General features: G+C 42.5%; 1 protein-coding gene across 2 annotated transcripts in view; it reads right to left on the bottom strand.

Annotated features, from left to right (window-relative positions):
• Positions 1-24,982, bottom strand: part of Rab3GAP1 (RAB3 GTPase activating protein subunit 1) — a 146,450-nt gene that overhangs the window by 33,408 nt on the left and 88,060 nt on the right. The window contains exon 11 of one of the 2 annotated variants that reach the window (XM_071672991.1): positions 16,879-17,025. The exons of the other annotated variant lie outside the window; for it this stretch is intronic. Within the exon in view, the coding sequence (XP_071529092.1) occupies positions 16,879-17,025 (147 nt within the window). The remainder of the gene's footprint in view (positions 1-16,878; positions 17,026-24,982) is intronic. 2 annotated transcript variants of the gene reach the window in all.

The following is a 24,982-nucleotide window of genomic DNA, read 5'->3' as shown; positions in this document are numbered from 1 at the left end:
TCACAGAGAGGATATTTTTGTCAGAAGTGAAGGAAACAAGGAGAAGCAGGAGACCAAATTGGAGGTGGAAGGATGGAGTGAAAAAGATATTGAGTGATCGGGGCCTGAACATACAGAAGGGTGACAGGCATGCAAGGAGTATAGTGAATTGGAATGATGTGGTATACCAGGGTTGACGTGTTGTCAATGGACTGTACCAGGGCATGAGAAGTGTCTGGGGTAAACCATGGAAAGTTTGTGGAGCATGGATGTGGATAGAGAGCTGTGGTTTCGGTGAATTACACATGTCATCTAGAGACTGAGTGTGAACGAATGTGGCCATTTCACTACCTCGCTGAAGAAGGGGGTAGCGACGCTATTTCCTCAGTGGTGGGGTAGTGCCAGGAATGGATAAAGGCAAGCAAGTATGAATATGTTCATGTGTATATATGTATATGTCTGTGGATTTGTATGTATATGTTGATATATGTATGTATATCCCTGGGGATAGGGGAGAAAGAATACTTCCAACGCATTCCTCATGTGTCGTAGAAGGCAACTAAAGGGGATGGGAGCAAGGGGCTGGAAACCCTCCCTTCCTTATATTTTAACTTTCTAAAAGGGGAAACAGAAGAACGAGTCATGCGGGGAGTGCTCATCCTCCTCGAAGGTTCAGATTGGGGTGTCTAAATATGTGTGGATGTAACCAAGATGAGAAAAAAGGAGAGATAGGTAGTATGTTTGAGGAAAGGAACCTGGATGTTTTGGCTCTGAGTGAAACAAAGCTCAAGGGTAAAGGGGAAGAGCGGTTTGGGAATGTCTTGGGAGAAAAGTCAGGGGTTAGTGAGAGGAGCAAGGGAAGGAGTAGCACTACTCCTGAAACAGGAGTGGTGGGAGTATGTGATAGAGTGCAAGAAAGTAGACTAGATTGATATGGGTAAAACTGAAAGTGGATGGAGAGAGATGGGTGATTAATGGTGCATATGCACCTGGGCATGAGAAGAAAGACATGAGAGGCAAGTGTTTTGGGAGCAGCTGAGTGAGTGTGTTAGTAGTTTTGATGCACGAGACCGGGTTATACTGGTGGGTAATATGAACGCAAAGGTGAGTAATGTGGCACTTGAGGGAATAATTGGTGTACATGGGGTGTTAAGTGTTGTAAATGGAAATGGTGAAGAGCTTGTAGACTTGTGTGCTCAAAAAGGACTGGTGATTGGGAATACCTGGTTTATAAAGAGAGATATACATAAGTATATGTATGTAAGTAGGAGAGACGGCCAGAGAGCGTTATTGGATTACGTGTTAACTGATAGGCGCACGAAAAAGAGACTTTTGGATATTAAAGTGCTCAGAGGTGCAACTAGAGGGATGTCTGATCATTATCTTGTGGAGGTGAAGGTGAAGATTTGTAGAGGTTTTCAGAAAAAAGGAGAGAATGTTGGGGTGATGAGAGTGGTGATAGTAAGTGAGCTAGGGAAGGAGACTTGTGTGAGGAAGTACCAGGAGAAACTGAGTACAGAATGGAAAAAGGCGAGAACAAAGGAGGTAAGGGGAGTGGGGGAGGAATGAGATGTATTTAGAGAAGCAGTGATGGCTTGCGCAAAAGTTGCTTGTGGCATGAGAAGCGTGGGAGGTGGTCAGATTAGAAAGGGTAGTGAGTGGTGGGATGAAGAAGTAAGATTATAAGTGGAAGAGAAGAGAGGCATTTGGACGATTTTTGCAAGGAAAAAATGCAAATGAGAGGGAAATGTATAAAAGAAAGAGGCAGGAGGTCAAGATAAAGGTGCAAGAGTTGAAAAAGAGGGCAAATGAGAGTTGGGGTGAGAGAGTATCATTAAATTTTAGGGAGAATAAAAAGATGTTTTGGAAGGAGGTAAATAAAGTGGGTAAGAAAAGGGAACAAATGGGAACTTCAGTGAAGGGGGCTAATGGGGAGGTGATAACAAGTAGTGGTGATGTGAGAAGGAGATGGAGTGAGTATTTTGAAGGTTTGTTGAATGTGTTTGATGATAAAGTGGCAGATATAAGGTGTTTTGGTTGAGGTGGTGTGCAAAGTGAGAGGGTTAGGGAGAATGATTTGGTAAACAGAGAAAAGGTAGTAAAAGCTTTGCGGAAGATGAAAGCCGGCAAGGCAGCAGGTTTGGATGGTACTGCAGTGGAATTTATTAAAAAAGGGGGTGACTGTATTGTTGACTGGTTGGTAAGGTTATTTAATGTATGTATGACTCATGGTGAGGTGCCTGAGGATTGGCAGAATGCTTGCATAGTGCCATTGCACAAAGGCAAAGGGGATAAAAGTGAGTGCTCAAATTACAAAGGTATAAGTTTGTTGAGTATTCCTGGGAAATTATATGGGAGGGTATTGATTGAGAGGGGGAAGGCGTGTACAGAGCATCAGATTGGGGAAGAGCAGTGTGGTTTCAGAAGTGGTAGAGGATGTGTGGATCTGGTGTTTGCTTTGGAGAATGTATGTGAGAAATACTTAGAAAAGCAAATAGATTTGTATGTAGCATTTATGGATCTGGAGAAGGCATATAATAGAGTTGATAGAGATGCTCTGTGGAAGGAAATAATATATGTTGTGGGAGGCAAGTTGTTAGAAGCAGTGAAAAGTTTTCATTGAGGATGTAAGGCATGAGTACGTGTAGGAAGAGACGAAAGTGGTTGGTTCCCAGCGAATGTAGGTTTGCGGCAGGGGTGTGCAATGTCTCCATGGTTGTTTAATTTGTTTCTGGATGGGGTTGTTAGGGAGGTGAATGCAAGAGCTTTGGAAAGAGGGGCAAGTATGCAGTCTGTTGTGGATGAGAGAGCTTGAAAGTGAGTCAGTTGTTGTTCGCTGATGATACAGCGCTGGTGGCTGATTCATGTGAGAAACTGCAGAAGCTGGTAACTGAGTTTGGTAAAGTGTGTGAAAGAAGAAAGCTGAGAGTAAAAATGAATAAGAGCAAGGTTATTAGGTACAGTAGGATTGAGGGAAAAGTCAATTGGGAGGTAAGTTTGAATGGAGAAAAACTGGAGGAAGTGTTTTAGATATCTGGGTGTGGATTTGACAGCGGATGGGGGGGGGAGGGGGCGAAAGTTCTGGGAGCATTGAAGAATGTGTGGAAGTCGAGAACATTATCTCGGAAAGCAAAAATGGGTATGTTTGAAGGAATAGTGATTCCAACAATGTTATATGGTTGTGAGGCGTGGGCTATAGATAGAGTTGTGCAGAGGAGGGTGGATGTGCTGGAAATGAGATGTTTGAGGACAATATGTGGTGTGAGGTGGTTTGATCGAGTAAGTAATAATAGGGTAAGAGAGATGTGTGGTAATAAAAAGAGTGTGGTTGAGAGAGCAGAAGAGGGTGTTTCGAAATGGTTTGGTCACATGGAGAGAATGAGTGAGGAAAGATTGACCAACAGGGTATATGTGTCAGAGGTGGAGGGAACGAGGAGAAGTGGGAGACCAAATTGGAAGGGGAAAGAGGGAGTGAAAAAGATATATATATATTTTCTTTCTCCCCTATCCTCACATGTCATAGAGGGGCTAGAAACCCTCCCCTCCTTGTACATCAACTTTATAAAGAGGAAACAGAAGAAGGAGTCACGCGGGGAGTGCTCATCCTCCACGAAGGCTCAGATTGGGGTGTCTGAAGTATGGATATAATCAAGATGAGAAAAAAGGAGAGATAGGTAGTATGTTTGAGGAAAGGAACCTGGATGCTTTGGCTTTGAGTGAAATGAATCTCAAGGGTAAAGGGGAAGAGTGGTTTGGGAATGTTTGGGGAATAAAGTCAGGGATTGGTGAGAGGACAAGAGCAAGGGAAGGAGTAGCTCTACTCCAGAAACAGGAATTGTGAGAGTATGTGACAAAGTGTAAGAAAGTAAACTCTAGATTGATATGGGTAAAACTGAAAGTGGACGGAGAGAGATGGGTGATTATTGATGCCTATGCACCTGGGCATGAGAAGAAAGATCACGAGAGGCAAGTGTTTTGGGATCAGCGGAGTGAGTGTGTTAGCAGCTCTGATGCACAAGACCGGGTTATAGTAATGAGTGATTTGAATGCAAGGTTGAGTAATCTGGCAGTTGAGGGAATAATAGGTGTACATGGGGTGTTCAGTGTTGTAAATGGAAATGGTGAAGAGCTTGTAGATTTGCATGCAGAAAAAGGACTGGTGATTGGGAATACCTGGTTTAAAAAGAGAGATATACATAAGTATACGTAAGTAAGTAGTAGGAGAGTTGTCCAGAGAGCGTTATTGGATTACATGTTAATTGATAGGCCCATGAAAGAGAGACTTTTGGATGTTAATGTGCTGTTAGGTGCAACTGGAGGGATGTCTGATCATCACCTTGTGAAGGCGAAGGTAAAGATTTGTAGAGGTTTTCAGAAAAGAAGAGAGAATGTTGGGGTGATGAGAGTGGTCAGAGTAAGTGAGCTTGGGAACAAAAATTGTGTGAGGAAGCACCAGGAGAGACTGAGTGCAGGATGGAAAAAGGTGAGACCAAAGGTCATAAGGGCAGTGAGGGAAAAATGGGATGTATTTAAGGGAAGCGGTGAAGGCTTGCACAAAAGATAATTGTGGCATGAGAAGCGTGGGAGGTGGGCAAATTAGAAAGGGTAGTGAGTGGTGGGATGAAGAAGTAAGATTGTTAGTGAAAGAGAAGAGAGAGGAATTTGGATGATTTTTGCATGGAAATAGTGCAAATGATTGGGAGATGTATAAAAGAAAGAGGCAGGAGGTCAAGAGAAAGGTGCAAGAGGTGAAAAAGAGGGCAAATGAGAGTATCATTTAATTTTAGGGAGAATAAAAAGATGTTTTGGAAGGATGTAAATTAAGTGCATAAGACAAGGGAACAAATGGGAACATCGGTGAAGAGGGCTAAAAGAGAGGTAATAACAAGTAATGGTGATGTGAGAAGGAGATGGAGTATTTTGAAGGTTTGTTGAATGTGTTAGATGATAGAGTGGCAGATATAGGGTGTTTTGGTTGAGGTGGTGTGCGAAGTGAGAGGGTTATGGAGAATGATTTAGTAAACAGAGAAGAGGTAGTAAAAGCTTTGCGGAAGATGAAAGCTGACAAGGCGGCGGGTTTGGATGGTACTGCAGTGGACTTTATTAAAAAAGGAGGTGACTGTGTTGGTGACTGTTTGGAAAGGATATTTAATGTATGTATGGCTCATGGTGAGGTGCCTCAGGATTGTACGAAGGCAAAGGGGATAAAGGTGAGTGTTCAAATTACAGAGGTATAAGTTTGTTGAGTATTCCTGGGAAATTATATGGGAGGGTATTGACTGAGAGGGTGAAGGCTTGTACAGAGCATCAGATTGGGGAAGAGCAATGTGGATTTCAGAAGTGGTAGAGGATGTGTGGATAAGGTGTTTGCTTTGAAAAAAATGTATGTGAGAAACACTTTAAAAACAAATGGATTTGTAAGTAGCATTTATGGATCTGGAGAAGGCATATGATAGAGTTGACAGAGATGCTCTTTGGAAGGAATTAAGAATATATGGTGTGGGAGGCAAATTGCTAGAAACAGTGAAAAGTTTTTATCGAGGATGTAAGGCATGTGTACAAGTAAGAAGAGAGGAAAGTGACGGGTTCTCAGTGAATGTCGGTTTGCGGCAAGGGTGCGAGATGTCTCCATGGATGTTTAATTTGTTTATGGATGGGGTTGTTAGGGAGGAGAATGCAAGAGTTTTGAAGAGAGAGGTAAGTATGCATTCTGTTGTGGATGAGAGGACTTAGGAAGTGAGTCCCTTGTTGTTCGCTGATACTAAAGCACTGGCGGCTGATTCGGGTGAGAAACTACAGAGGCTGGTGACTGAGTTTGGTAAAGTGTATGAAAAAAGAAAGCTGAGAGTAAGGTTTACCCCAGATGCTTCACAGGCCCTGGTTCAATCCATTGACAACATGTCAACCCTAGTACACCATATCGTTCCAATTCACTCTATTCTTTCCACGTCTTTCACCCTCCTGTATGTTCAGGCCCCGATCACTCAAAATCTTATTCACTCCATCCTTCCACCTCCAATTTGGTCTCCCACTTCTCCTCATTCCCACCACCTCTGACACTTATATCCTCTTTGTCAATCTTTCCTCACTCATTTTCTCCATGTGACCACACCATTTCAATACATCCTCTTCTGCTCTCTCAACCACACTCTTTTATTACCACATATCTCTCTTACCCTTACATTACTTACTCGATCAAACCACCTCACACCACATATTGTCCTCAAACATCTCATTTCCAACACATCCATCCTCCTCTGCACAACCTTATCTATAGCCCATACCTCACAACCATATAACATTGTTGGAGCCACTATTCCTTCAAACATACCCATTTTTGCTCTCCGAGATAACGTTCTCACCTTCCACATATTCTTCAAAGCTCCCAGAACCTTAAACCCCTCCCCCATCCTATGACTCACTTCCGCTTCCATGGTTCCATCCACTGCCAAATCCACTCCTAGATATCGAAAACACTTCACTTCCCCAAGTTTTTTCCATTCAAACTTACCTCCCAATTCACTTGTCCCTCAACCCTATTGAACCTAATAACCTTCCTCTTATTCACATTTACTCTCATCTTTCATCTTTCTCACACTTTACCAAACTTCGTCACCAGCTTCCGCAGTTTCTCACCCGAATCAGCCACCAGCACTGTATCATCAGCGAAGAACAAATGACACACCTCCCAAGCCCTCTCACCCACCACAGACTGCATACTTGCCCCTCTCTCCAAAAGTCTTGCATTCACCTCACTAACAACCCAATCCATAAACAAACTAAACAACAATGGAAACATCACGCACCCCTGCCGGAAACCAACATTCACTGGGAACTAATCACTTTCCTCTCTTCCTACTCATACACATTCCTTACATCCTTGATAAAATCTTTTCACTGCTTCTACCAACTTACCTCCCACACCATATACTCTTAATACCTTCCACAGAGCATCTGTATTAACTCTATCATATGCCTTCTCCAGATCCATAAATGCTACATACAAAACCATTTGTTTTTCTGAATATTTCTCATATACATTCTTCAAAGCAAATATCTGATCCACACATCCTCTACCACTATGAAACCACACTGCTCTTCCCCAATCTGATGCTCTGTACATGCCTTCACCCTCTCAATCAATACCCTCCCATATAATTTCCCAGGAATACTAAACAAACTTATACCTCTGTAATTTGAACACTCACCTTTATCCACTTTGCCTTTGTACAATGGCACTATGCATGCATTCTGCCAATCCTCAGGCACTTCACCATGAGCCATACATACACTGAATATCCTAACCAACCAGTCAACAACACAGTCACCCCCTTTTTTAATAAATTCCACTGCAATACCAAAAAACCTACCACCTTGCCAGCTTTCATTTTCCGCAAAGCTTTCATTACCTCTTCTCTGTTTACCAAATCATTCTCCCTGACCTTCTCAATTCGCACACCACCCCAACCAAAACACCCTAAATCTGCCACTCTATCATCTAACACATTCAACAATCCTTCAAAATACTCACTCCATCTCCTTCTCACATCACCACTTCTTGTTATAATCTCCCAATTAGCCCCCTTCACCGAGGTTCTCATATGTCCTCTTGTCTTATGCACTTTATTTACCTCCTTCCAAAACATCTTTTTATTCTCTCCAAAATCTAATGATAATCTCTCATCCCAACTCTCATTTACCCTCTTTTTCACCTCTTGCACCTTTCTTTTGACCTCCTGGCTCTTTCTTTTCTACATCTCACAGTCATTTACACTAATTCACTGCAAATCTTGTCCAAATGACTCTCTGTTCTCTTTCACTAATAACCTTACTTCTTCATCCCACCACTCACTGCCCTTTCTAATCTGCCCACCTCCCAAGCTTCTCATGCCAAAAGAATCTTTTGCGCAAGCCATCACTGCTTCCCTAAATATATACCAATCCTTCCCCACTCCCCTTACATTCTTTGCTCTTACCTTTTTCCATTCTGCACTCAGTCTCTCCTGGTACTTCCTCACACAAGTCTCCTTCCCAAGATCACTTACTCTCACCACTCTCTTCACCCCAACATTCTCTCTTCTTTTCTGAAAACCTCTACAAATCTTCACCTTTGCCTCCACAAGTAATGAGCAGACATCCCTCCAGTTGCACCTCTCAGGACATTAACATCCAAAAGTCAATCTTTCATGCACCTATCAATTAACACGTAATCCAATAATGCTCTCTGGCTATCTCTCCTACTTACATATGTATACTTATATATATCTTCTTTTTAAACCAGGTATTCCCAATCACCAGTCCTTTTTCAGCACACAAATCTACAAGCTCTTCACCATTTCCATTTACAACACTGAACACCCCATGTACACCAATTATTCCCTCAACCGCCACATTACTCACCTTTGCATGCAAATCACCCATCACTATAACCTGGTCTCATGCATCAAAACTACTAACACACTCACTCAGCTGCTCCCAAAACACTTGCCTCTCATGTTCTTTCTTCTGATGCCCAGGTGCAAAGGCACCAATAATCACCCATCTCTCTCCATCCACTTTCAGTTTTACCCATATCAATCTAGAGTTTACTTTCTTACACTCTATCATATACTACCACAACTCCTGTTTCAGGAGTAGTGCTACTCCTTCCCTTGCTCTTGTCCTCTCACCAACCTCTGACTTTACACCCCAAACATTCCCAAACCACTCTTCCCCTTTATGTTTGAGCTTCGTTTCACTCAGAGCCAAAACATCCAGGTACCTTTCCTCAAACATACTACCTATCTCTCCTTTTTTCTCATCTTGGTTACATCCACACACATTTAGACACCCCAGTCTGAGCCTTCGAGGAGGATGAGCACTCCCCGCATGACTCCTTCTTCTGTTTCCCCTTTCAGAAAGTTAAAACACAAAGAGGGGAGGGATTCTAGCTCCCCGCTCCCGTCCCCTATAGTCACCTTCTACAACACGCGGGCAATGCATGGGAAGTATTTTCTCCCCTGTCCCCAGAGAGAATTATTTTCATTATTATTTAGTTTTTCTATTTATTATGCTTTGTCGCTGTCTCCTGTGTTAGCGAGGTAGCGCAAGGAAACAGACGAAAGAATGGCCCAACCCACCCACATACACATGTATATACATACAAGTTCACACACGCACATATATATACTTATACATCTCATTGTATACATATATATACATATCTATTTATTTATTCATTTATTTTGCTTTGTCGCTGTCTCCCGCATTAGCGAGGTAGCGCAAGGAAACAGACAAAAGAAATGGCCCAACCCACCCACATACACATATATATACATACATGTCCACACACGCAAATATACATACCTATACATCTCAATGTATACATATATATACACACACAAACATATACATATATACACATGTACATAATTCATACTGTCTACCCTTATTCATTCTCATCGCCACCCCGCTACACATGAAATAACAACCCCTTCCCCCAAATGTGCGCAAGGTAGCACAAGGAAAAGACAACAAAGGCCACATTCATTCACACTCAGTCTCTAGCTGTCATGTAATAATGCACCGAAACCACACCTCCCTTTCCACATCCAGGCCCCACACAACTTTCCATGGTTTACCCCAAACGCTTCACACGCCCTGGTTCAATCCATTAACAGCACGTCGACCCGGTATACCACATCGTTCCAATTCACTCTATTCCTTGCATGCCTTTCACCCTCCTGCATGTTCAGGCCCCGATCACTCAAAATCTTTTTCACTCCATCCTTCCACTTCCAGTTTGATCTCCCACTTCTCCTCGTTCCACCTCTGACACATATATCCTCTTGGTCAATCTTTCCTCACTCATTCTCTCCATGTGACCAAACCATTTCAAAACACCCTCTTCTGCTCTCTCAACCACACTCTTTTTATTACCACACATCTCTCTTACCCTATTATTACTTACTCGATCAAACCATCTCACACCATATATTGTCCTCAAACATCTCATTTCCAGCACATCCACCTTCTTGCGCACAACTCTATCCATAGTCTACGCCTCGCAACCATATAACATTGCTGGAACCACTATTCCTTCAAACATACCCATTTTTGCTTTCCGAGATAATGTTCTTGACTTCCACACATTCTTCAACGCTCCCAGAACTTTCACCCCCTTCCCCACCCTATGATTCACTTCTGCTTCCATGGTTCCATCTACTGCAAAATCCTCTACCAGATATCTAAAACACTTCACTTCCTCCAGCTTTTCTCCATTCAAACTTACCTCCCAATTGACTTGTTCCTCAACCCTACTGTACCTAATAACCTTGCTTATTCACATTTACTCTCTTATTCACATTTACTCTCAACTTTCTTCTTTCACACACTTTACCATACTCAGTCACCAGCTTCTGCAGTTTCTCACACGAATCAGCCACCAGTGCTGTATGAACAGTGAACAACAACTGACTCACTTCCCAGGCTGTCTCATCCACAAGAGACTGCATACTTGCCCCTCTTTCCAAAACTTTTGCATTTACCTCCCTAACAACCCCATCCATAAACAAATTAAACAACCATGGAGACATCACACACCCCCGCCACAAACCTACATTCACTGAGAACCAATCACTTTGCTCTCTTCCTACACGTACACATGCCTTACATCCTCGATAAAAACTTTTCACTGCTTCTAACAACTTGCCTCCCGCACCATATATTCTTAATACCTTCCACAGAGCATCTCTATCAACTCTATCATATGCCTTCTCCAGATCCATAAATGCGACATACAAATCCATTTGCTTTTCTAAGTATTTCTCACATACATTCTTCAAAGCAATCTCATCCACACATCCTCTACCACTTCTGAAACCACACTGCTCTTCCCCAATCTGATGCTCTGTACATGCCTTCACCCTCTCAATCAATACTCTCCCATATAATTTCCCAGGAATACTCAACAAACTTATACCTCTGTAATTTGAGCACTCACTGTTATCCCCTTTGCCTTTGTATAATGGCACTTGCAAGCATTCTGCCAATCCTCAGGCACCTCATCATGAGACATACATACATTAAATAACCTTACCAACCAGTCAACAAGACAGTCACCCCCTTTTTTAATAAATTCTACCACAATATCATCCAAACCCGCTGCCTTGCCGGCTTTCATCTTCCGCAAAGCTTTTACTACCTCTTCTCTGTTTACCAAATCATTTTCCCTAACCCTCTCACTTTGCACACCATCTAGACCAAAACACCCTATATCTGCCACTCTAACATCAAACACATTCAACAAACCTTCAAAATACTCACTCCATCTCCTCATATCACCATTACTTGTTACCACCTCCCCATTAGCACCCTTCACTGAAGTTCCCATTTGCTCCCTTGTCTTATGCACTTTGTTTACCTCCTTCCCAAACATCTTTTTATTCTCCCTAAGATTTAATGATACTCTCTCACCCCAACTCTCATTTGCACTCTTTTTCACCTCTTGTACCTTTCTCTTGATCTCCTGCCTCTTTCTTTTATACATCTCCCACTCATTTGCATTATTTCCCTTCAAAAATCGTCCAAATGCCTCTCTCTTCTCTTTCACTAATAATCTTACTTCTTCATCCCACCACTCACTACCCTTTCTAATCTGCCCACCTCCCACGCTTCTCATGCCACAAGCATCTTTTGCGCAAGCCATCACTGCTTCTCTAAATACATCCCATTCCTCCCCCACTCCCCTTACCTCCTTAGTTCTCACCTTTTTCCATTCTGTACTCAGTCTCTCCTGGTACTTCCTCACACGTCTCCTTCCCAAGCTCACTTACTCTCACCACTCTTTTCACCCCAACATTCACTCTTCTCTTCTGAAAACCTCTACCGATCTTCACCCTCACCTGCACAAGATAATGATCAGACATCCCTCTAGTTGCACCTCTCAGCACAATAACATCCAAAAGTCTTTCTTTCGCATGCCTATCAATTAACACATAATCCAATAACGCTCTTTGGCCATCTCTCCTACTTACATATACACATATATACACATGTACATAATTCATACTTTTTTTTTTTTTTTTTCTTTTCATACTATTCGCCAATTCCCGCATTAGTGAGGTAGCGTTGAGAACAGAGGACTGGGCCTTTGAGGGAATATCCTCACCTGGCCACCTTCTCTGTTCCCTCTTTTGGAAAATTAAAAAAAAAAGCGAGAGGGGAGGATTTCCAGCCACCCGCTCCCTCCCCTTTTAGTCGCCTTCTACGACATGCAGGGAATACGTGGGAAGTATTCTTTCTCCCCTATCCCCAGGGATAATAATTCATACTGTCTGCCTTTATTCATTCCCATCACCTCCCCGCTACAAATGAAATGACAAACCCCTCCCACCACATGCACGCGAGGTAGCGCTAGGAAAAGACAACAAAGGCCACATTCGTTCACACTCAGGCTCCCTTTCCACATCCAGGCCCTACAAAACTTTCCATGGTTTACCCCAGATGCTTCACATGCCCTGATTCAATCCACTGACAGGATGTTGACCCCAGTATACCACATCGTTCCAATTCACTCTATTCCTTACACACGTTTAACCCTCCTGCATGTTCAGGCCCTAATCGCTCAAAATCTTTTTCACTCCATCTTTCCACCTCCAATTTGGTCTCCCACTTCTCCTCATTCCCTCCACCTCTGACACATATATCCTCTTTGTCAATCTTTCCTCACTCATTCTCTCCATATGACCAAACCATTTCAAAACACCCTCTTCTGCTCTCTCAACCACACTCTTTTTACTACCACACATCTCTCTTACCCTTTCATTACTTACTCGATCAAACCACCTCACACCACATACAGTCCTTAAACATCTTATTTCCAACACATCCACCCTCCTCCGCACAACTCTATCTATAGCCCACACCTCGCAACCACATAACATTGATGGAACCACTATTCCTTCAAACATTCCCATTTTTGCTGTCCAAGATAATGTTCTCGCCTTCCACACATTTTTCAACACTCCCAGAACTTTCGCCCCCTCCCCCATCCTGTGACTCACTTCCACTTACATGGTTCCATCCACTGCCAAATCCACTCCCACATATCTAAAACACTTCATCTTTTCTTCCAGTTTTTCACCATTCAAACTTACCTCCCAAATGACTTGTCCCTCAACCCTACTATACCTAATAACTTTGCTCTTATTCACATTTACTCTCAGCTTTATTCTTTCACACACTTTACCAAACTCAGTCACCAGCTTCTGCAGTTTCTCACCCAAATCACCCACCAGCGCTGTATCATCAGCAAACAACAACTGACTCACTTCTCAAGCTCTCTCATCCACAACAGACTGCATACTTGCCCCTCTCTCCAAAACTCTTGCATTCAACCTCCCTAACAACCCCATCCATAAACAAATTAAACAACCATGGAGACATTACACACCCCTGCCATAAACCTACATTCACTGAGAACCAATTACTTTCCTCTCTTCCTACTCGTACACATGCCTTACATCCTCGATAAAAACCTTTCACTGCTTCTAACAACTTGCCTCCCACACCATATATTCTTAAAACCTTCCACAGACCATTTCTAGGAACTCTATCATATGCCTTCTCCAGATCCATAAATGCTATATACAAATCCATTTGCTTTTTTAAGTATTTCTCACATACATTATTCAAAGCAAACACCTGATCCACACATCCTCTACCACTTCTGAAACCACACTCCTCTTCCCCAATCTGATGCTCTGTACATGCCTTCACCCTCTCAATCAATACCCTCCCATATAATTTACCAGGAATACTTAAACTTATACCTCTGTAATTTGAGCACTTACTTTTATCCCCTTTGCCTTTGTACAATGGCACTATGCATGCATTCCGTCAATCCTCAGGCACCTCACCATGAGTCATACATACATTAAACATCTTTACCAACCAGCCAACAACACAGTCACCTCCTTTTTTGATAAATTCCACTGCAATATCATCCATAAGCACTGCCTTGCCACCTTTCATCTTCCGCAAAGCTTTTACTACCTCTTCTCTGTTTACCAAATCATTCTCCCTAATCCTCTCACTTCGCACACCACCTCAACCAAAACACCCTATACCTGCCACTCTATTAACAAACATTCAACAAACCTTCAAAATACTCACTCCATCTCCTTCTCACATCACCATTACTTGTTATCACCTCCCCATTAGCCCCCTTCACCGATGTTCCCTTTTGTTCTCTTGTCTTATGCACTTTATTTACCTCCTTCCAAAACATCTTTTTATTTTCCATAAAATTCAATGATACTCTCTCACCCCAACTCTCATTTGCCCTCTTTTTCACCTCTTGCACCTTTCTCTTGACCTCCTGCCTCTTTATACATCTCACAGTCATTTGCACTAATTCCCTGCAAAAATTGTCCAAATGCCTCTCTCTTCTCTTTCACTAATAATCTTACATCTTCATCCCACCACTCACTACCCTTTCTAATCTGACCATCTCCCAGGCTTCTCATGCCAAAAGCATCTTTTGCACAAGCCATCACTGCTTCCCTAAATACATCCCATTCCTCCCCCACTCCCCTTACGTCCGTTGATCTCACCTTTTTCGATTCTGTACTCAGTCTCTCCTGGTACTTCCTCACACAAGTCTCCTTCCCAAGCTCATTTACTCTCACCACTCTTTTCACCCCAACATTCTGTCTTCTTTTCTGAAAACCTCTACAAATCTTTACCTTCGTCTCCACAAGATAATGATCAGACATCCCTCCAGTTGCACCTCTCAGCACATTCACATCCAAAAGTCTCTTCTGCCCGCCTATTAATTAACACATAATCCAATAACACTCTCTGGCCATCTCTCCTACTTACATATGTATACTTACCTATATATCTCTTTTTAAACCAGGTATTCCCAATCACCAGTCCTTTTTCAGCACACAAATCTACAAGCTCTTCACCATTTCCATTTACAACACTGAACACCCCATGTACACCAATTACTCCCTCAAGTGCCACATTACTCACCTTTGTATTCAAATCACCTGTCACTATAACCTGATCTCCTGCATCAAAACTACTAACATATGCATATGCACCAATAATCACCCATCTCTCTCCATCGACTTTCAATTTTACCCATATCAATCTAGAGTTTACTTTCTTACACTCAATCACATACTCCCACCACTCCTGTTTCAGTAGTGCTACTCATTCCTTTGCTCTTCTTGTCTTCTCACCAACCTCTGACTTTACCCCCAAAACATTCCCAAACCCCTCTTCCCATTTACCCTTGAACTTTGTTTCACTCAGAGCCAAAACATCTAGGTTCCTTTCCTCAAACATACTACCTATCTCTCACTTTTTCTCATCTTGGTTACACCCACACACATTTAGACATCCCAATCTGAGCCTTCGAGGAAGATTAGCACTCCCTGCGTGACTCCTTCTTCTGTTTCCCCTTTTAGAAAGTTAAAATACACGGAGGGGAGGGTTTCTAGCCCCCCGCTCCCGTCCCCTTTAGTTGCCTTCTACGACACGTGAGGAATGCGTGGGAAGTATTCTTTCTCCCCTATCCCCAGGGATAGAAGAGAATCATTATTATCATTATCATTATTACAATCATTAGTATTATTACTATTATTGTTATTATCATTATTATCTTTTTCTTTATTTTGCTTTGTCGCTGTCTCCCGCGTCAGTGAGGTAGCGCAAGGAAACAGATGGAAGAATGGCCCAACCCACCCACATACACATGTATATACATACACGTCCACACACGCAAGTATACATAGCTATACATCTCAACATATACATATATATACACATACAGACATATACATATATACACATGTACATAATTCATACAGTCTGCCTTTATTCATTCCAACTGCCACCTCGCCACACATGCAATAACAACCCCCTCCCCCTCATGGTGTAAGGTAGTGCTAGGAAAAGACAACAAAGGCCATATTCGTTCACACCCAGTCTCTAGCTGTCATGTAATAATGCATCGAAACCAGTGTTATCATCATCATCATTACTGTCATTATTATTATCATTTATATTTACCATACTTGACTGCCGTTTCCCCCATCAGAGAGGTAGCGACAGGAAACAGATGAAGAATTACACATCCATTCATATACACACATATATACAAAAACACCCATATATGCACATATATATGCATATCAACATATACACATATACATATCAACATACACAAATATACATATACACATGTACATATCCATACTTGCTTGCCTTCATCCATTCCTGTTGCTATCCCTTCCCACGGGAAAGAGCATCGCTATTCCCTGCTTCAGGAAGGTAGCACCAGGAAAACAGATAAAAAAGGCCACAATCGTTCATACTTAGTCTCTAGCTGTCAGTGTAATGCACCGAAACCACAGCTGCCTATCCACATCCAGGCCCCAAAATCTTATCCATGGTTTACCCCAGATCTTTCACATGCCCTGGTTCAGTCCAGTGACAGCATGTTTATATCACTATCATCATAATGTGAAAACCTCAGAACCCCTTTTATAAGGCTTCTGTAGCTTTAATTCTGCATTACAACCAAAAGCAGGGAAAAGATGGGCCCATGTAAAGTAAGAAGTTTTTTGATGTGACTTTACTCTCTTCCATCAATCGATGATGACAGAGCATTGCCAAAGGTGACCTTTCATCTATTGTGCAACCATAAGCAGATGAAGCCTGGCAACAACTACAATATCAACAATGACAAAAACAATAATATGATGTCACTGATTATATCAATAACTACAATCTTGGTGATATAACACTTATCCTGCACTCTGTACTAGAGATGTTAAATTCCTGTTTCCAGGAAAATAAAAAGATAGATTGCCTCAAAAAAGAAAATATATACGCAAGCTGATTTACCTCCTTCCACATATTTCCAGGTATTTGCATGCGTGCACTAAGACTGCCACAGGGAGGCTGACTGGGATCATCAGAAGCTTCCTCTATCCAATCTCGAGGTGAGTACCAACGAACAAAATCCTCTAGCACTGCTCCAGGATTTGCTGCCTGATAACAATAATGATGATGGTCAGTAAAAAAAAAAACATACTAAATATGACCATAAACTTTACAAAAAAAAATGGTACATCATGACTTACTCAAAACAAGATATGTTATACTTACAGGCACTATGCAGTATTTCTAAAAGTGGTGTCAGAGTAGGATGGAGTGAAGAGAAGGTTCCTATGAGGGAGAAGGAGGGGTAATACGCTTAATCAAACTATCAAAATTCTAAATGAGCTCTATAAAAGAGCTTTCTTGGCCAGGAGAGTAAAGTGTCTGGTAAAGTGTGTGAAAGAAAAAAGCTGAGAGTAAATGTCAATAAGAGCAAGGTTATTAGGTATAGTAGGGTTGAGGGACAAGTCAATGGGGAGGTAAGTTTGAATGGAGAAAGACTGGAGGAAGTGAAGTGTTTTAGATATCTGGGAGTGGATTTGGCATCGGATGGAACCATGGAAGCGGAAGTGAGTCACAGGGTGTGGGAGGGGGAGCGAAAGTTTTGAGAGCGTTGAAAAATGTGTGGAAGGCGAGAACATTAACTCGGAAAGCAAAAATGGGTATGTTTGAAGGAATAGTGGTTCCAACAATGTTATACGGTTGTGAGGCGTGGGCTACAAATAGGGTTGTTTGGAGAAGGGTAGATGTGTTGGAAATGAGATGTTTGAGGACAATATGTGGTGTGAGGTGGTTTGATTGAGTACGCAATAAAAGGGTAAGCGAGATGTGTGGTAATAAAAAGTGTGTGGTTGAGAGAGCAGAAGAGGGTGTATAGAAATAGTTTGCTCACATGGAGAGAATGAGTGAGGAAAGATTGACAAAGAGGATATAAGTGTCAGAGGTGGAGGGAACGAGAAGTGAGAGACCAAATTGGAGGTGGAAGGATGGAGAGAAAAAGATCTTGAGCGTTCACGGCCTGAACATGCAGGAGGGTGAAAGGCGTGCAAGGAATAGAGTGAATTGGAGTGATGTGGTATACCGAGGTCGACATGCTGTCAATGGATTAAACCAGGGCATGTGAAGCATCTGAGGTAAACCCTGGAAAGTTTTGTGAGGCCTGAATGTGGAAAGGGAGCTGTGCTTTCGGTGCATTATACATGACAGTTAGAAACTGAATGTGAATGAATGTGGCCTTTGGTCTTTTGCTAGTGCTACCTCACACGCAGAGGGGAGGGGGGGTGCTGTTATTCATGTGTGGCGGGGTGGCAACGGGAATGGATGAAGGCAGCAAGTATGAATATGTACATGTGAATATATGATATATATATATTATTTTTTTTTATGATACTTAATCGCCGTCTCCCGCATTTGCAAGGTAGCGCAAGGAAACGGACAAAAGAATGGCCCAACCCACCCACATACACATGTATGTATATAAACGCCCATACATGCACATATACAAACTGATACATTTCAATGTACACTTACATACACATGTATGTGCATAAACGCCCATACATGCACATATACGTACCGATACATTTCAAAGTACACTGACATATACATACACAGACATGTACATATATATATATAGAGAGAGTTGGGGTGAGAGACTATCAGTAAATTTTAGGGAGAATAAAAAGATGTTCTGGAAGGAGGTAAATAGGGTGCGTAAGACAAGGGAGCAAATGGGAACTTCAGTGAAGGGCGTAAATGGGGAGGTGATAACAAGTAGTGGTGATGTGAGAAGGAGATGGAATGGGTATTTTGAAGGTTTGTTGAATGTGTCTGATGACAGAGTGGCAGATATAGGGTGTTTTGGTCGAGGTGGTGTGCAAAGCGAGAGGGTTAGGGAAAATGATTTGGTAAACAGAGAAGAGGTAGTAAAAGCTTTGCGGAAGATGAAAGCCGGCAAGGCAGCAGGTTTGGATGGTATTGCAGTGGAATTTATTAAAAAAGGGGGTGACTGTATTGTTGACTGGTTGGTAAGGTTATTTAATGTATGTATGACTCATGGTGAGGTGCCTGAGGATTGGCGGAATGCGTGCATAGTGCCATTGTACAAAGGCAAAGGGGATAAGAGTGAGTGCTCAAATTACAGAGGTATAAGTTTGTTGAGTATTCCTGGTAAACTATATGGGAGGGTATTGATTGAGAGGGTGAAGGCATGTACAGAGCATCAGATTGGGGAAGAGCAGTGCGGTTTCAGAAGTGGTAGAGGATGTGTGGATCAGGTGTTTGCTTTGAAGAATGTATGTGAGAAATACTTAGAAAAGCAAATGGATTTGTATGTAGCATTTATGGATCTGGAGAAGGCATATGATAGAGTTGATAGAGATGCTCTGTGGAAGGTATTAAGAATATATGGTGTGGGAGGCAAGTTGTTAGAAGCAGTGAAAAGTTTTTATCGAGGATGTAAGGCATGTGTACGTGTAGGAAGAGAGGAAAGTGATTGGTTCTCAGTGAATGTAGGTTTGCGGCAGGGGTGTGTGATGTCTCCATGGTTGTTTAATTTGTTTATGGATGGGGTTGTTAGGGAGGTAAATGCAAGAGTCCTGGAAAGAGGGGCAAGTATGAAGTCTGTTGGGGATGAGAGAGCTTGGGAAGTGAGTCAGTTGTTGTTCGCTGATGATACAGCGCTGGTGGCTGATTCATGTGAGAAACTGCAGAAGCTGGTGACTGAGTTTGGTAAAGTGTGTGGAAGAAGAAAGTTAAGAGTAAATGTGAATAAGAGCAAGGTTATTAGGTACAGTAGGGTTGAGGGTCAAGTCAATTGGGAGGTGAGTTTGAATGGAGAAAAACTGGAGGAAGTGAAGTGTTTTAGATATCTGGGAGTGGATCTGTCAGCGGATGGAACCATGGAAGCGGAAGTGGATCATAGGGTGGGGGAGGGGGCGAAAATTTTGGGAGCCTTGAAAAATGTGTGGAAGTCGAGAACATTATCTCGGAAAGCAAAAATGGGTATGTTTGAAGGAATAGTGGTTCCAACAATGTTGTATGGTTGCGAGGCGTGGGCTATGGATAGAGTTGTGCGCAGGAGGATGGATGTGCTGGAAATGAGATGTTTGAGGACAATGTGTGGTGTGAGGTGGTTTGATCGAGTAAGTAACGTAAGGGTAAGAGAGATGTGTGGAAATAAAAAGAGCGTGGTTGAGAGAGCAGAAGAGGGTGTTTTGAAATGGTTTGGGCACATGGAGAGAATGAGTGAGGAAAGATTGACCAAGAGGATATATGTGTCGGAGGTGGAGGGAACGAGGAGAAGAGGGAGACCAAATTGGAGGTGGAAAGATGGAGTGAAAAAGATTTTGTGTGATCGGGGCCTGAACATGCAGGAGGGTGAAAGGAGGGCAAGGAATAGAGTGAATTGGAGCGATGTGGTATACAGGGGTTGACGTGCTGTCAGTGGATTGAATCAAGGCATGTGAAGCGTCTGGGGTAAACCATGGAAAGCTGTGTAGGTATGTATATTTGCGTGTGTGGACGTGTGTATGTACGTGTGTATGGGGGTTGGGCCATTTCTTTCGTCTGTTTCCTCGCGCTACCTCGCAAACGCGGGAGACAGCGACAAAGTATAAAAAAAAAAAAAAAAAAAAAAAAATATAGAGAGAGAGTATCATTAAATTTTAGGGAGAATAAAAAGATGTTCTGGAAGGAGGTAAATAAAGTGCGTAAGACAAGGGAGCAAATGGGAACTTCAGTGAAGGGCGCAAATGGGGAGGTGATAACAAGTAGTGGTGATGTGAGAAGGAGATGGAGTGAGTATTTTGAAGGTTTGTTGAATGTGTTTGATGATAGAGTGGCAGATATAGGGTGTTTTGGTCGAGGTAGTGTGCAAAGTGAGAGGGTTAGGGAAAATGATTTGGTAAACAGAGAGGAGGTAGTAAAAGTTTTGCGGAAGATGAAAGCCGGCAAGGCAGCAGGTTTGGATGGTATTGCAGTGGAATTTATTAAAAAAGGGGGTGACTGTATTGTTGACTGGTTGGTAAGGTTATTTAATGTATGTATGAATCATGGTGAGGTGCCTGAGGATTGGCGGAATGCGTGCATAGTGCCATTGTACAAAGGCAAAGGGGATAACAGTGAGTGCTCAAATTACAGAGGTATAAGTTTGTTGAGTATTCCTGGTAAATTATATGGGAGGGTATTGATTGAGAGGGTGAAGGCATGTACAGAGCATCAGATTGGGGAAGAGCAGTGTGGTTTCAGAAGTGGTAGAGGATGTGTGGATCAGGTGTTTGCTTTGAAGAATGTATGTGAGAAATACTTAGAAAAGCAAATGGATTTGTATGTAGCATTTATGGATCTGGAGAGGGCATATGATAGAGTTGATAGAGATGCTCTGTGGAAGGTATTAAGAATATATGGTGTGGGAGGCAAGTTGTTAGAAGCAGTGAAAAGTTTTTATCGAGGATGTAAGGCTTGTGTACGTGTAAGAAGTGAGGAAAGTGATTGGTTCTCAGTGAATGTAGGTTTGCGGCAGGGGTGAGTGATGTCTCCATGGTTGTTTAATTTGTTTATGGGTGGGGTTGTTAGGGAGGTGAATGCAAGAGTTTTGGAAAGAGGGGCAAGTATGAAGTCTGTTGGGGATGAGAGAGCTTGAGAAGTGAGTCAGTTGTTGTTCCCTGATGATACAGTGCTGGTGGCTGATTCATGTGAGAAACTGCAGAAGCTGGTGACTGAGTTTGGTAAAGTGTGTGAAAGAAGAAAGTTAAGAGTAAATGTGAATAAGAGCAAGGTTATTAGGTACAGTAGGGTTGAGGGTCAAGTCAATTGGGAGGTAAGTTTGAATGGAGAAAAACTGGAGGAAGTAAAGTGTTTTAGATATCTGGGAGTGGATCTGGCAGTGGATGGAACCATGGAAGCGGAAGTGGATCATAGGGTGGGGGAGGGGGCAAAAATCCTGGGAGCCTTGAAGAATGTTTGGAAGTTGAGAACATTATCTCGGAAAGCAAAAATGGGTATGTTTGAAGGAATAGTGGTTCCAACAATGTTGTATGGTTGCGAGGCGTGGGCTATGGATAGAGTTGTGTGCAGGAGGGTGGATGTGCTGGAAATGAGATGTTTGAGGACAATGTGTGGTGTGAGGTGGTTTGATCGAGTAAGTAATGTAAGGGTAAGAGAGATGTGTGGAAATAAAAAGAGCATGGTTGAGAGCAGAAGAGGGTGTTTTGAAATGGTTTGGGCACATGGAGAGAATGAGTGAGGAAAGATTGACCAAGAGGATATATGTGTCGGAGTGGAGGGAACGAGGAGAAGTGGGAGACCAAATTGGAGGTGGAAAGATGGAGTGAAAAAGATTTTGTGTGATCGGGGCCTGAACATGCAGGAGGGTGAAAGGAGGGCAAGGAATAGAGTGAATTGGATCAATGTGGTATACCGGGGCTGACGTGCTGTCAGTGGATTGAATCAGGGCATGTGAAGTGTCTGGGGTAAACTAAGGAAAGTTCTGTGGGGCTTGGATGTGGAAAGGGAGCTGAGGTTTTGGGCATTATTGCATGACAGCTAGAGACTGAGTGTGAACGAATGGGGCCTTTGTTGTCTTTTCCTAGTGCTACCTCGCACACATGAGGGGGGAGGGGGATGGTATTCCATGTGTGGCGAGGTGGCGATGGGAATGAATAAAGGCAGACAGTGTGAATTGTGTGCATGGGTATATATGTATGTGTCTGTGTGTGTATATATATGTGTACATTGAGATGTATAGGTATGTATATTTGCGTGTATGGACATGTATGTATATACATTGTGTATGGGGGTGGGTTGGGCCATTTCTTTTGTCTGTTTTCTTGCGCTACCTCGCAAACGCGGGAGACAGCGACAAAGCAAAATAAATAAATAAAAATAAATGTATATATATATATATATATATATATTTCAATTAATTTATCATACTTTGTCACTGTCTTCCACGTTAGCAAGCTAGCACAAGGAAACAGATGAAAGAATGGCCCAACCCACCCACATACACGTATCTACATAAGCGTCCACACACGCACATATACATACGTATACATTTCAACGAATACATATAGATATACATACAAAGACATACACATATCTACACATGTACACAATTCATACTTGGTGCCTATATTCATTCCCATCGCCACCCCGCTACACATGAAATGACACCCCTTTCCCCCCGCATGCGCGCGAGGTAGAGCTAGGAAAAGACAACAAAGGCCACATTCGTTCACACTCACTCTCTAGCTGTCATGTATAATGCACCGAAACCACAACTCCCTTTTCACATCCAGGCACTACAAAACTTTCCCTGGTTTACCTCAGACGCTTCACATGCCCTGGTTCAATCCATTGACAACACATCGACCTTGGCATACCACATCATTCCAATTCACTCTACTCTTTGCACTCCTTTCACCCTCCTGCATGTTCAGGCCCTAATCGCTCAAAATCTTTTTCAATCCATCCTTCCACCTCCAATTTGGTCTCTCACTTCTCGTTCCCTCCACCTCTAACACTTATATCCTCTTTGTCAATCTTTCCTCACTCATTCTCTCCATGTGACCAAACCATTTCAATACATCCTCTTCCACTCTCTCAACCACACACTTTCTATTACCACACATCTCTCTTACCTTTTCATTACTTACTCAATCAAGCCACCTCACACCACATATTGTCCTCAAACATCTCACTTCTAACACATCTACCCTCCTCTGCACAACCCTATCTTTAGCCCACACCTTGCAACCATACAACATAGTTAGAACCACTATTCCTTCAAACATACCCATTTTTGCTTCCCAAGATAATGTTCTCGCCTTCCACACATTTTTCAACGCTCCCAGAACTTTTGCCCCCTCCCCCACCCTGTGACTCACTTCCACTTCCATGGTTCCTTCAATCCCAAATCTCCTCCCAGATATCTAAAACACCTCACTTCCTCCAGTTTTTCTCCATTCAAGCTTACCTCCCAATTGCATTGTCCCTTAACCCTACTGAACCTAATAACCTTGCTCTTATTCACATTTACTCTCAGCATTCTTCTTTCACACACCCCACCAAACTCAGTCACCAGCTTCTGCAGTTTCTCACATGAATCAGCCACCAGTGCTGTATCATCAGCGAACAACAACTGACTCATTTTCCAAGCCCTCTCATCCACAAAAGACTGCATACTTGCCCCTCTTTCCAAAACTCTTGCATTTAACTCCCTAACAACCCCATCCATAAACAAATTAAACAACCATGGAGACATCACACACCCCTGCCACAAAGCGACATTCACTGCGAACCAATCAATATCCTCTTTTGCCACTTGTACACATGACTTACATCCTCGATAAAAACCTTTCACTGCTTCTAACAACTTGCCTCCCACATCATATACTCTTAATACCTTCCACAGAGCATCTCTGTCAACTCTATCATATACCTTCTCCAGATCCATAAATGCTACATACAAATCCATTTGCATTTCTAAGTATTTCTCACATACATTCTTCAAAGCAAACACCTGATCCACACATTCTCTACCACTTCTGAAACCACAATGCTCTTCCCCAATCTGATGCTCTGTACATGCCTTCACCCTCTCAATCAATACCCTCACATATAATTTCCCAGGAATACTCAACAAACTTATACCTCTGTAATTTGAGCACTTACCTTTATCCCCTTTGCCTTTGAACAATAGCACTATGTATGCATTATCCCAATCCTCAGGCACTTCACCATGAGCCATACATACATTGAATATCCTCACCAACCAATCAACAACACAGTCACCTCCTTTTTAAATAAATTCCACTGCAATACCATCCAAATCCGCCGCACTGCCGGCTTTCATCTTCTGCAAAGCTTTTACTACCTCTTCTCAGTTTACCAAATCATTTTCCCTGACCCTCTCACTTCACAAACCACCTTGACCAAAACAACCTATATCTGCCACTCTATCATCTAACAAATTCAACAACCCTTCAAAATACTCAGTCCATCTCCTTCTCACATCACCACCATTTTCCACCTTCACTGATGTTCCCATTTGTTCTCTTGTCTTATG

Source organism: Panulirus ornatus, chromosome 18 (genome assembly GCF_036320965.1).
Source record: "Panulirus ornatus isolate Po-2019 chromosome 18, ASM3632096v1, whole genome shotgun sequence".
In the NCBI taxonomy this organism is placed as follows: domain Eukaryota; kingdom Metazoa; phylum Arthropoda; class Malacostraca; order Decapoda; family Palinuridae; genus Panulirus; species Panulirus ornatus.
Note: the sequence above shows the minus strand (reverse complement) of the source record. Positions and strands in the feature narration are given on the sequence as shown.